Below are 14,519 nucleotides of genomic sequence, written 5' to 3'. Positions count from 1 at the left end.
CAAACTAAACTATGAAATATATACTGTATATAGGCATATAGGCCTAATGCTGACTTTAACAGCCTTTGGTCACTGTTGCAAAGAAATGATTGGAAATTTCTTGAAACGTGTTATTTAACAGTTTTTTCCTCATTTAGTATGACCATACTATAATAATAACAGTAATAATATTAATTTCATTAATAATGTTAATTATTAATATTATTATATTCAAAATATTATTTATATTTTATTTAAATTATACAATTAAAACAATTAATATTTAACTTTTTCTCACAGAAAGCCTTCAGAAGACTTGAAATACAGTGCTTGGTTCGTACAGACTACTTTTATTATTATTATTTTTTTTTTTTTTTTCAGATTTTGCTCAACATAATGTCAATATTTTACTTTCCTACTTGTTCCTGGTCTTATTGTGCGTAGTTCATCCATGCACATTATTTCCCATAGAAAAACTTGCTTTTTCTTAATACTAAATGTCAGAAATACGTCTCAAATGGCATTTATTGTTGACTTTAACAGCCTTTGGTCGCTGTCGACTTTCATCAATTGCAAAGAAATGATTGGAAATTCTACAAAAAACATCTTCACAAAGACAAGAAAGTAATTTGGCCTTGAATACCATGAAGTCCTCAATAATACATTTTTGTCCAAACTATTCCTTTAAGACGTTGAGAGGTATTACGTCAACATTAGCTGAACATTTAGTCTGATAAACCTGCTCTCAGATTTAATACTAAGTTCCACAGTGATTTATTGTGATTGTATTATTAGTAGCGTCCCGCTGCGTTTGACCTTCTGTGCCTTTGTAATATATTAGATTGCACTAAACTAAATTTACATTTGGAAGTAAAATGTTGGCCTGGTGCCACATAGCAACACAGGGATAAAGAGGGAGACAGTGAATATGACACTTGTACAATAAATGTCTGCTTGAGAATAAGTGACATCGAGGCGCCGTCAATGGTATGAGATGCCACTCGATATGGAAGGTGGACGAGGCCAAAAGTCTTTAAACAGAGCACGTGAAATTTGACCGTGTCAACATGCACTGTTTGTCCTCATTAACGAGGCAATTTTGAATGTGTTTCTTTTGTATGTGTAGACATGCACATTCTGGCCATGTTTAGGTGTCAGTTTTCACCATGTTTCGTATACCTGTAAAGACGCACAATTTTATCTCATTAAGACAACGAATTTGAGCGTGTCAACACGCGCACATTCTGACCGTGTTCAAACGTGTAATACACATTTACCTCTAGATTTACCCACATATTAATCCTTTCTATATTTTATTATGGCATTACTTTACTGATATCTACTGTGCTAATTATTTTACAATGTAAATGAAGACTTTCCTACCTGAGAAAGAACGTTGAACTAAACAACTTAAAAGGACTGGAAAATATACATAATGTACTGATGCGTTATCCCTCATTAACAAAAATAACATTTGACGTTCGCAAATGTGAATACCATTGTACTATTATTATGACATCATTCATAATTAAACATGACGTTTGCTGCTTGTATACTTATATACCAATGTACCATCGTACACATACAGTATGCGTCTTAAATACAGTAATTTTATCGGCCACAGACAAACAGTGTGTTTCGACACTAGTTAAAGTTAAAGACTTCAAGATGCACAAGATTCTAGTTAAAGACTTTTGGCCCTGTCTTCCTTCCATAATGTGAAGTGATCCGAGATGCTCTCGGAAACACTGTGAACGGTGCTAATAAGATGTTGAAGATATAGGGGAAGGGTTTTGGATTAGTCGCAACTAGTACTCCTGCAAAAATAACCCTCCCCAGATGATTCAGTTTACGCTTCTGTAAAACAGGCTTTTTCTGAGCACTGCCATAAATCAAAAACAGCCATTCTGAGATGCCACAACTGACCACAATGTGTTTACACTCTTAAAAACAAAGCTGCTTAAAAGGTTCTTCACAGCAATGCCATAGAAGAACCATTTTTGGTTCCACAAAGAACCATTCAGTCAAAGGTTCTTTAAAGAACCATCTCTTTCTTACCTTTTTATAATCTGAAGAACCTTCTTTCCCCACAAAGAACCTTTTGTGAAACAGAAAGGTTCTTCAGATGTTAAAGGTTCTTTATGGAACCATTTAGACAAAAAGGTTATTCTATGGCATCATGAAGCACCTTTATTTTTAAGAGTGTAGAATATTAGTGCTGTTTGCTAAGACAAGCATCATGATTACTGTTGCTCAAAATCAGGGCTGTGGGTTTGAACGATCCCTTGACCATCGCTTGTGCAGCACACATGAATGACACCTCAAATCGTGTGGATTGCTGAGAAGTATATTACATTTCTAGGCTTACTTGTGATTTTCAGGCAATAAAGTAGGCTAACAATAAAATAAAACAGCAGGGACATATCCATCGACCGCAACATCAAAGAGACTTACAGACAGACTCTTTTAACTAAATAATCACCTAGCAATAGAGGACCCTAGCAACCACAGGATTTCTTAGTAAACTCATATTGCCCCTTTGGGGCAATGCATTCTGGGATTGTCTTTGTGAAAAATGTGGTTTAAATAGGGTGATAAAACATTAAATTACAGCTGTTTTGGTGCAACAGTATTTGTGATCAGCTAAAGACAAAAAAGGGAAATTATTATTACTATTTACAGTTATACTGTAAAAAATTTTTTAATAATAATATTATTATTATTATTTCTATTCAAATACAGTTTTTGTCATTTAGATTATACAATTAATATTAAACAAATAAATAAAAATGAAAAAGTATATTATTATTATTAACAATAATATTTTACAAAACAATAGAAAATTACAATATTAATATTTATGGGCAGTTTAATTTCTTTGCTTTTAAACATTGAACCATAGAGCTTTTATTTTGGCATAAAACCGAGACTTTTGCTAAAAACAATTTTATGAACTATTCTCATTACACATTTGGGAAGATGGTTGGTGTTTGTGGTGTCTCAAAAAAATCCATATAAACTTGGAAAACTCCCATTAAAATTATAAGTGGACTTCAGAGAAAAAAAATGTCATCTTTGTAAAGAAAAAAAAAAGACAAAAGTATAGTCATAACTGTAACTCGTGTAGTTTTGACATAAAAAGGCCGTACTGTAGTGTCTCACGGGATGAATGTTTCCGGAACATCCCCATCATCTCATTCCTTATCTACTTTAACTGGCACACATGCAGAAGCCAAAATATTAAAAATTAACACACTTCTTATTACATTTCTCATACTGTACTTGATCGATACAGCATGACACATTTCCATTAAACTGTGAATAGCCCATCAGTCACTAGGGAAATGTGTCCAGTGCTGGAATGCCATAGAAACCACGATAACATTCTCATGGTGGGTCGTTTCAGAAGCTCAATCAGAACGATTCCCAAAACGCTTATAATGCAGTATGTTTTATTGGATATTTCCATATTGGAATCACATGATTTTCTTTCATTTGAGAAACAAACACAATAACAGAAATGCCACTTGTTATAAGGCATTTAAGCAACATAAGTTGGTCATTTTGGGGTCATCTTCACATATTCATGGTTATGGTCAAGCATCAATACCACATGGAAATTTGTGCATTTCCCAAAGAACACAAATTATGGGAAGGGTGATGGTTGTTCCCACGGTGAAACACATGGAAAGCTCTTTCTGACGTTCATGTGGAATCATTTTTTACACAGAAAATAAGAAGACCATGCAGGAATATCAGAAAGATACAATTACGATTGATTCCCAGTTCAATACGGTTTCTTTGCATCACGATTAATCATCAGGTGAAATGGGCTTTTGAATCATACTCAAACATTAACTGTAGTGCAATTTCGGAGCATTGAACAAACAAGATATGAACTGGAGAACAACAGTCAAAAATATAATATTCTTTTCTTTTTTATATATAGAAACACTCATTAGACATGTTAAAACTGCTGTCGATAAAAAAAAAAATTGCTGGTATTTATTATCACAGACCCATGCAGAATGATGTCCACCATAATTTCCAAGCAAACGTCCTGGACATCCTCCTTTTAAAGAAATAGTTCACTCAAAAATTATATTTCCGTCATTATTTGTTCACACTCATGTCATTCCAAACCTAAAAACATAAAACAACGAGAGGTCATAGCAACTGTGTTTGTCAAGCTCAAGCTAATACAATAAAAGCAGCATACAATAGTCCATACCAATTGTGCGTTATATATTCAACATCTTCTGAAGAACATGACATATCTGTGTGAGGAACAAACTGAGTTTAACCCTATAAAGCCTACAGGCATTTATTTGATACATTAAATTCTTAGGCCTCTAAACATGATCAAAACTGCTGAAAACCTGTTGAACACAATCCACTCCATGCTTTCTGTCATCTGATTGATAGTTTAGACTTTTTTTAGCAAGTAGAATGCCTTTTAGTGTAATTGTACCAACGTCCACCTTCAGCTTGTGCTTCACACGTCTTCTTGTTTTGAAATCTTTACTGATTTTTATAAAGTAAATGAAAGAATAGCTTTTATATTGTTAATAATATTTCAAGAGGAACGCTTAATGGACAGAAGTAGGTTTACTTGATTGTCTATTATTTTTTTAGAAAAATCATGTTGAAATGTGAGTATCAAATATGGCCATCAGGCTTTTGAGGAAGGTTTCTTTATTCATCTCTCAATCATCATTGTATTGCGTTGCATAGGTTTTGAAACTACAGAGATTTGATCATAAACCTAAGCATTAAATATCATCTTACTAAGACATATTATTGGGAGATATAGAGTGATAACTGATATAATTTTTTTGTGAGTAGTCTGTTATACTGTTATGAAAATCTCACTGATTTACATTACACACTTTTCATCTTGTTGGCATATAAATATCAGCGTCTGCATCAAATGTCACATTGTTGCTCTATTTGGGCCTCTGAATAAAATTGGGGTGTTCTTCCTCCTCAAGTATGAGCTCCATATTCTCCTATATCATACTTTATATTATCAGCCATAAATGCCTGATGTATCAAATATGATACCCAGCAAAAAAACACAAATGCAAACCTACTTTATATTCTGAGCTAAGGTTCAGACTGCTCCATTAAAAAAAAAAAAAGATTTTTCCTACTATTATTTCCTATCTCAGGCTTTACAGGGTTAAAGTTAATGCACTTCCCTCTGTCGAAGCTGCAAAATCTTATTTGCATTTCAGTTCACTGACTGTCATTCCACAGGTTTGGAAAGACACGAGAGTGAGTAAATAAAGACAGAGTTTTCATGCAAAGTTGAACCGTGCTTTTATTAAGCATCAACAGTGTCGCAGCAGCTTTCCATGTTCCCATCGCTGATCGTTTCAATCAAAAGCTCTCTTTTCTTCATCAGTTTGTGTTCTCCAGTCTGAGGCTCTGTCAAGTGGCAAAGTGGCATCACAGCCAGCGTGAGTGGAGTGATTTCCCCAGCGTGCTCATTCACACCGCGTCCCCGTCCTCACACAGCGAGAGCTGATGGATTTTGATGACGGGAAGCGAGTTGTGCGTGGGCAGCTCGGGCTGTGGCGAATCTTTTCTCACGCAGCAGCACGTCCTCAGCAGGTTCTTACCACACATTCCCGCCACTTTGGCTCCCACGCTCACACCGGCGCTGACACCAGTCGTCCCTGCCGACGACGTCCGGGAAGGGGCCTGCCATTCCCGGCCGTGCTGGGAGGACGGGCTGCGGGAGAGAGCGATGGAGGAGGACGGGCTCAGGCGGGATGGGTTGTCGCGGCTCGTCAGGCCGAGGATCTGAGACTGGCCGTGCCGGGGACTGTGGCTCTGGTAGAGCGCGTGGGACGGCGTGGATCTCTTGCGGAGGCAGCGGGCGCCCAACACGCTCAGGAAGGCTTTCTTAAACTCATGACTGGAGCAGGGGTAGATGATGGGGTTGATACAGCTGTTGAAGTAGCCCAGCCAAAACGTGATCTTGAAGACGGTGTCCGAGGGTCTGTATGTCGGGAAGATGGAACCTAGATATAGAAAAAGACACATTATTTGAGGATTTTAAAATTCGTCAAGGGAATCAGTGTTCGGAATTTTACTAGACAAGCATCATAAAATTGTTCCATATTTTTATGGATCAAACATTCAAACATCAAAAAAATAATAATTCATGATTATTCAAATATTCATCATTATGCATATAGCCTATATACTGTATACACACACACACACACACACACACACACACACATGTTGAAGTAGCCCAGCCAAAACGTGATCTTGAAGACGGTGTCCGAGGGTCTGTATGTCGGGAAGATGGAACCTAGATATAGAAAAAGACACATTATTTGAGGATTTTAAAATTCGTCAAGGGAATCAGTGTTCGGAATTTTACTAGACAAGCATCATAAAATTGTTCCATATTTTTATGGATCAAACATTCAAACATCAAAAAAATTATAATTCATGATTATTCAAATATTCATCATTATGCATATAGCCTATATACTGTATATACACACACACACACACACACATAATTGGGCACATTTAAATTATAAAAAAATCTGAGCACATTTTAAGTTAAATTGTGTTTTATATATACAATTTAACTTAATGTGCTCTAATTTTTTCTAAATTCTATATGTATACAATATTTACCAAATGTAACAAAAAAAGTTACACTTTTTTTAACATTCTTTTATAACTATTTAAATTAGTGCTGTCAAACGATTAATCACATTCAAAATAAAAGTTTTTGTTTACATAATATATGTGTGTGTACTGTGCATATTTATTATGTATATATAAATACACACACATGCATGTGTATATATTTATTAAAAATATGTTAAGTTTATGTGACGAGAGGGGCGGGAGTAAATGCTAATGCGCGACACCTGCGCCACTCACCGGTCTCGAGTCCCACGGAGGAGCTCCGGAAGGATAAAAGGAGGAGTGACGACAGTGTTGGACGAGAGAGGACTGTATACACACACACACACACACACACACACACACACATAATTGGGCACATTTAAATTATAAAAAAATCTGAGCACATTTTAAGTTAAATTGTGTTTTATATATACAATTTAACTTAATGTGCTCTAATTTTTTCTAAATTCTATATGTATACAATATTTACCAAATGTAACAAAAAAAGTTACACTTTTTTTAACATTCTTTTATAACTATTTAAATTAGTGCTGTCAAACGATTAATCACATTCAAAATAAAAGTTTTTGTTTACATAATATATGTGTGTGTACTGTGCATATTTATTATGTATATATAAATACACACACATGCATGTGTATATATTTATTAAAAATATGTTAAGTTTATGTGACGAGAGGGGCGGGAGTAAATGCTAATGCGCGACACCTGCGCCACTCACCGGTCTCGAGTCCCACGGAGGAGCTCCGGAAGGATAAAAGGAGGAGTGACGACAGTGTTGGACGAGAGAGGACCAGGCCTGGACTTTATTTTGTGTTTTGTGTGCGGCAGTCGTCCGCGAGGGGCTACCGCTTTACTTTCGTTTTGTGTTTGTTTATTTGATTAAATTGTTTAAATGTCCGCCGGTTCCCGCCTCCTTCTTCCCGACCTATGAATGATGTTACAGTTTATTTATTAAATATATTTATATATGATATAATATATATGAATATAAATACATACATGTAAATATTTTCAAAATATATACATGCATGTGTGTGTCTTTATATTTACATAATAAATATACACAGTACGCACATATATTATGTAAACAAAAACTTATTTTGGATGCGATTAATCGTTTGACAGTACTCATTTAAATTAACTTTATATTTAAATATTTATATATAAAACGATTTAGAACAGATTATTTAATAAAATTGTGTAAATATTGCATAACAATCTAAATTAAAAAATATATGTATAAAAAATAGAATTTATTTTTTTGTTAAATTGTGAAAATATATTATAAATATATATATACTGTATAAAACAATACATAAAACATTGTTTTTTTTTTCTAAATATATTGGTCGACCACTTCATCAAGTATTTTCTATTGAGCCCCTTAAGGGACATGGTAGTGGAAAAAATTGGGGTGGGAGGGAAAAATATTTTTTCTAATATTTTGCATTCTCTCACAAAACTTTTGCGTTCTTTCACAAAACCAGTTGCGTTCGGACAAACACTACCTGTTTACTTTCCAGCTTGCAGTGTACAGCAGTGGTTCATACAGTTCCATACGTTCACAATGAAGCGGTTCATAGAGTTTTATTTTTAACTTGGACTCAAGTATTAAGAAATACAGTCAGTGCTTGGTTCAAGGCACGGTTTCGGGACATTCTAAAACACTTAATGTGGGTTCATGTTTTAAAACAGTGACATTGGAGGACCAAATTTGATTATAATTACTGTTTATACTATAAACATTATTAATATTAATAACCTTATTAATAATATTACTAAAGCAGAATGAATGCAACGCACTGCACATTAAGCTTCTCCCCCATAGAAATGCTTAAGGTAGGCTAATGGATGAAGATGGTGATTTAAAAAGACCAAATCTGTTTATTAAAAAATATATGCACAGAAAAGCAGATGAGCCCAGAATATGAACGGAAAGTGCAGTTTCACGTGTTTTCTCCCCCGTAGACAAAACATGGCTTAATGGATTAGCACGTAGCTTTCCTTTCCTGTATATAATGTATATTTTTAATATATAAATAATGGGCTTTTTATATTAAGCCAAGTTAAGCGCACTTTTCTATGGGGGAGAAAACACTTATCGTGCAATTCAGCTCATATTTTGGCCTCATCTGCTTGCATGTACACAGTAGCCTATTTTTTTATACTTTCTATAGCACATTTGTAACGTATTTTACTTCTATAATCAGTTAGTGATACTAAATATTAATCGATATTCATGTCAGATGGTGAAAATTGTGTGAATAATGTGCACTGAAGACTCATTCACAATAAAATCAAAAGGTTACATTTTAAAACAAATAGGATCGGTATCAATATCAAATCAATAAACCGACAATAGCAAAAAATAAAAGTTTTATCCTGCAGTCTTGACATCAGATGTAAAATGGCACGCACACAAAGAATAAACTCACATAAAAGCAGATGCGTTTCGTGCAACATGAAAAGAACAGCTTGAGGTGTTTCTATTAAGATACATATAAAATTAACAACATGTAACCATGCATGTGCAGTAAAAATCATCTGGATCTGGATATCAATTGACAAGTCAAGTCCAGGCTTTTGGGATTTAAAAGACAGTTAAATAGACATGTTTCAGCGGTTTCATTCTCTCTGTGAAAAAGATTGAAGACTCATCTATGTCATGCAGTGGGGATAATTAATGGGACCTGAAATGAACAGATAAGGAGCAGAAAATGAGAAAGGTTACGTCTGGGAAAGAGAAAAACGTGTGAATGCTTCTGAAAGCATTGTTCTCGCCGCTGCCTCCATGTGACAGGACGGATAACTACGTCATGCATCACAATGCCAGCCAAGTCTTTTTATAGCATCTGATCTGATCTCACGCTGGAACACTCCTCCGTTAATCAAGGTTAATAGTTTTATTCAAATTGGCGTCATAAATCCGGCTCAATATGATCAGAGAAGGACCTTTCAGAGGAAGGGAATTGTTTGGCGTTATAAAGGACAGAGGCACAGAAAAGAAAGCCGCATTTATATATTTAACCGTTCACACACCCCCTGGATTTTTTTTTTACGCTGGTCGTACCATGAAAAGAATTCAAGTGTCTAGCAAAACCCCCTGGCCTTGAGACGCAGCACCTGTCCTCAGAACAGAAAGCTGGGTTCGCAGTGTAACACACTTTAAGAGCGAGTCTAGGGGGCCTTTTACACACAAAGATGAAGGAGAGCCAGAGACTGACAGACAGGGCTGTGGGAACAGTCTCTAAACGCCACACTTTAATCATTAGTATCTTCAGGCTAGACTGAGGTTTATCTACACTTACTGTCCACCAGGTCATATTTCACCCTGAAATTAAAAGATCTATTTTAGGACCATTAACATTTTTGGCTTTGTGACATTATTTTCATTTCACATTTTTTACCACAAATTGTCATCATAGTATTGCATCATGACTGTAATACAAAACGGATATATTTGACATGTATCTGTATGTACGTTTTATTTCATTCATTCATTCATTAAAAAAAACCCAATTAAACACATTTTAACTACAAATTGTAATCATAACACATTGTGACTATAATACAAAATATTATTATTTTTATTTATTTGTATGTACAATTTATTTGTAATTAATTAAATATTTATTTATTATTTATTATTATTATTTTAAATCAGTTTTGTGTGAAATTGTCATCATAACACATTGTGACTATAATACAAAATATTATTATTTTTATTTATTTATATGTACAATTTATTTGTAATTAATTAAATATTTATTTATTTATTTATTTATTATTTATTGTTATTATTATTATTTTAAATCACTTTGGTGTGAAATATAACAATGCTTTTTTTTTCGACAATATTTTCATGACAATTAAACCAATTTTAACCACAAATTGTTTTCATAGTAATTAGACATAGTAATTAACTATAACACAAAATATTTATTTAAAAATGTATTTGTCTGTAAAATTTATTTGTAATTTATTTTAAAACAAATATAAACATTTATTTTTAAAATCTACTTATTTTGATTTTGGAGTGAAATATAACCTGGAAATACTTTATTTTGACATTATTTACATGACAATGACACGATAATTAAACACATTTCTCACCACAAATTGTAATCCATCGTGACTAATGCCAAAATAATAATAATTATTATTATATTTAATACTTATCTGAATGTTTAGTTTATTTATTTACATATTTATTAGTATCAATTTCTTTACTTTGATTTTGGAGTGAAATATACCCTGGAAATGTTTTATTTTTTACATTATTTTCATGACAATTAAACACCAGTTTACATGATGAAAAAAAAAAAGAATGGTCCTAAATGAAGTTTATATTAAAAACCCAATGTTTTGGAGTGATTTATAATCTGGTCACGTTCTTGATTAGTCTTCATTCATCCAGCTTCTGATGGTAACGACTCATCCTCAAAATGGTTTTATCAGGAGTCACACCATGTTCTAATGTATAAAGAGAGAGAACATCATAAAAATGGAAACATTAAATGACTGATGTTCCACTCTATCCCGAATGATGTGTGCAGAAATATAAATAGCGGATCCAACGTAATGATGCATTAAATTGAAAGAAGTGAAAATGAGAAAACAAAAGTAATTTCGTCCAAGCCCATAATGATAATGACTGAACCTCAGAAACGTCTGTTTGCTAGGAAAGTGTGTTTGCTGCATTCAAACCCTGAGACTTTCTATGCAGCTGTGGCAAACGGCTCTCGTAAAAAGACTAAGCAATGATAGTGAGTGTTTATCAGGTCAGATTCCATTAAAGGTTATGTCCTCAGTGCACTGAGGTGTGGTTTAAAGCCCGTTTACGAGGCTTAGAAGACGGAAATAAACAGCCATACATCTGACGCTAAATCAAGCCAGCAGGTCCTGCTGAAGCATCACTTTGCATATGTCTAACAGTGTCCTTGACTACCGGATCTTCTGTTAGTCATCATTAATAAGGGCATATCTGGTGTCGTCATACATTTCTGCAAACACACGAAGACCTCTGACACAGCAGTACAACTGTGACATTTGTATCTAGAAATTTCTGTTTTTTTCCCCCCAATAATTTTCATTTGAAAAGCTGGATGCAAGTCATCAGGCCCAAAGGACCACCATAGACATTGGGAACCACAAAAGAAGGACCTAATATTCAGATTAGTGGTTTTCAGCTGGGTTTTCAATTTAAACTATTGCCTCCAATCCTTAATATGCGATTAAAGCTTGCAATGTACTAATAGCTATTATTACTCACTATTATTATTAGCTCACTATAAACTATGATTACCACTCCTGTAAGTCTGGAACAGGGTTATTATAGTTCATTCAAACTAAAACCATAAAAAAAAACAATTTTTTCTTTCTTGAAATCAAATAAATGCTAAATAAAAGAAAATATAAAAATACATAAATAAATTAACGTACTAAAATAACTCAAACTAAACCAATAAATATAAATAAATAAAGCTGTTTAACATGAAAGCAATATTAACATATAAATATAAATTCTAATTCAAAATATAAACAAAAGCTATTATAGTATCTCAGTGATACTAAATAACATTGGTTTGGAATACACATACTTTTAAAATATAAATAGATAACAAGTCCGTTTTGATGGTATTATTCATATTCAAAATGTTTTAGGGTTGAAGGTTAGTGCAAAAACGACTAATAACCACCTTAATGAATAAATATCATTGCACCACACCACAATATTTGTATATTTTGAGCCAAGAAAAAAGTCTTGACAGGCCTGATCCTAATGAAATACTGATTGAGTGTAAGATAGCTTGTCTAGTTGCACAATCTAGCTACAAAGATCTGAGTTTATGATCTCACACTCTCAAATATGATAAATATGAAATATATAATAAAAGTATCAGTAAAAATGTCAGAGAAAGTGTTTTTATCATGTTATCATATACTAGTCTTGTTAATATTTTAAATTATATTTTGTTTTCATTATAATTTTTTCAGTTTTTGTCATTTTTATTCATTTTTGTTTTCATGTCTGTACATTTAAATTATAGTTTGTTTATTTACTTTATTAACTTTATTTTAGTACTTAAACTTGGCAAAAATTTGACATTTTCAACATTTCAAAAATATATATTTTATTTGAGTTTCAAGTCATGGAAATGCTTTTTTATGGTTTTATTTATTGATGATAACCCTGATTGTCAAAGCATAAAATAAAGTTTAAAATAAAAAAAAGCATTTTAATAAAAGAAAAAAAGGGCTAATATTCCTATAACAAGTACTTTTTTTACAACACAACTTTGGCATCACTGAAGTTAAATCTATCAAATAATGTGACTTATTTTAGCAGCCTGTTCATTATATCAGTGTATTTCATGGGGACACAGATGTCATTGTTTGAGAATGACTCGACTGCTCTCAAAAACTAAAAACATTTGTCTGAGCTTTTCTTAATGTCAAGCCGCTGCTCTTTAATATTAGCTCTAATGTAATATTAACCGCAGCAGATACTGATGCCCATTATTTATTAAAGCCTCATGGATCCCTACTGCATTTTACTCTATTCACGCATCCAGTCTGCAAACACTTCCAAAAATACAGGATGACTGAGCTTGTTTTCAATTTCATTTCTTTCAGCCTGAGCAGTTTGGTACCTCCAGCCTCATTTCCCATGGTTCCTTGTCTAAGTAAATGATCAGAGAAAAGAGAGAGTTTATGCCACGTGAGAATTTCAGACATGAATTCAATGTTAAAGATTCGCCGAGAGCTCGTGCATACGTCACTGTACGACTGTGTTCTCCCTCAAATACATGCAGTGGTTCAGTCATGCAATTCATGCCTTGCCTGGAAATAGATAAGACGTCTCATGAAATATAAGAGAATCGGCTACAGGTGACAGCAAACGTCCTGAACAGCTACTGAGCAGAAACTAACACATACAGACACTAACTTCATACTACCATAGCAGCAGTTAATGTTCCTGATGTTAATCACAAATTTCCATCTCCTTAAAACGGGGGGGGGGGTCAAGTAACAAGAGGGATGCGAGAAGACTGACACTATATGATGGCGGATCCAAAGTGCAACTTTTGTTAATAAAACTTTCATTTATTCGTTTAATAGCCTATAACTGAGTGTCTTTGTTGCTGGGTTTTCATTAAAAAAATAACAATGAACCACAAACTAAGCATTCGTTTTAAATAAGGGAAAATAGGTCTACCTTATTTATTTGGGTTACAACGGCTATATCCATCTTATTCATTTTGTCAATGCAAGGTAGATGTTTAATATATGTGAATTTGCCATTGTACTATTTTATGGCTGATGTGTTTTAATTAATAAGAAAATAAACCACAAATTACGAATGTTTTAAGGTAGCCTGAGGGGAAATCCATAGGCTATTTATTTGTGTTAAACACGAGTAAAACATATCCTTATTTATTTTGTTAATAAAAGTTCAAAGTTTAATGTTTTTTGTTGTTGTTGTTTTTTTCGATTAATAATAATGAGCCATAAGCATGCATTTCAAGTAAGGGGAAAATCCAAAAACCTTACATTTATTTGTGTTACAACGCGGGGAAAATCAGTCTTATTCAGTGGCGTAACAAGTCAGCCCCGGGCCCATATGCAAAAAATGTGTACAATGTCAAATGTGTTTTAAACATGGCACAAAAATGCTGCCGTATAGGCTTCTGAATGCAAACACAATTTTGGCACATCAGCCCAAAAAACAAACAAACAAACAAACAAAAAAGTTATAATAAAATAAAAAACAAACAAAAAAAGTCAAAAATAGTGAGGGGATATTTGAATTATTTGTTAATAAACTAATGTTTTCTGAGTCAATGTTGACTATC

General features: G+C 33.5%; 1 protein-coding gene across 1 annotated transcript in view; it reads right to left on the bottom strand.

Moving 5' to 3' along the window:
• Positions 1-5,472: 5,472 nt before the first annotated feature.
• The window catches only part of LOC107552152 (alpha-1A adrenergic receptor-like), a 27,474-nt gene continuing 18,427 nt past the window's right edge, over positions 5,473-14,519 (bottom strand). Inside the window, exons 4-5 of the mRNA XM_016233981.1 lie at positions 6,230-6,304; positions 5,473-6,008 (exon numbers count right to left, since the gene is read on the bottom strand). Coding sequence (XP_016089467.1) covers positions 5,473-6,008; positions 6,230-6,304 — 611 coding nt within the window. The remainder of the gene's footprint in view (positions 6,009-6,229; positions 6,305-14,519) is intronic.

This window comes from Sinocyclocheilus grahami, unplaced genomic scaffold (genome assembly GCF_001515645.1).
Source record: "Sinocyclocheilus grahami isolate Dianchi unplaced genomic scaffold, SAMN03320097.WGS_v1.1 scaffold442.1, whole genome shotgun sequence".
In the NCBI taxonomy this organism is placed as follows: domain Eukaryota; kingdom Metazoa; phylum Chordata; class Actinopteri; order Cypriniformes; family Cyprinidae; genus Sinocyclocheilus; species Sinocyclocheilus grahami.
This window is presented reverse-complemented; position numbering and strand designations above follow the sequence as displayed.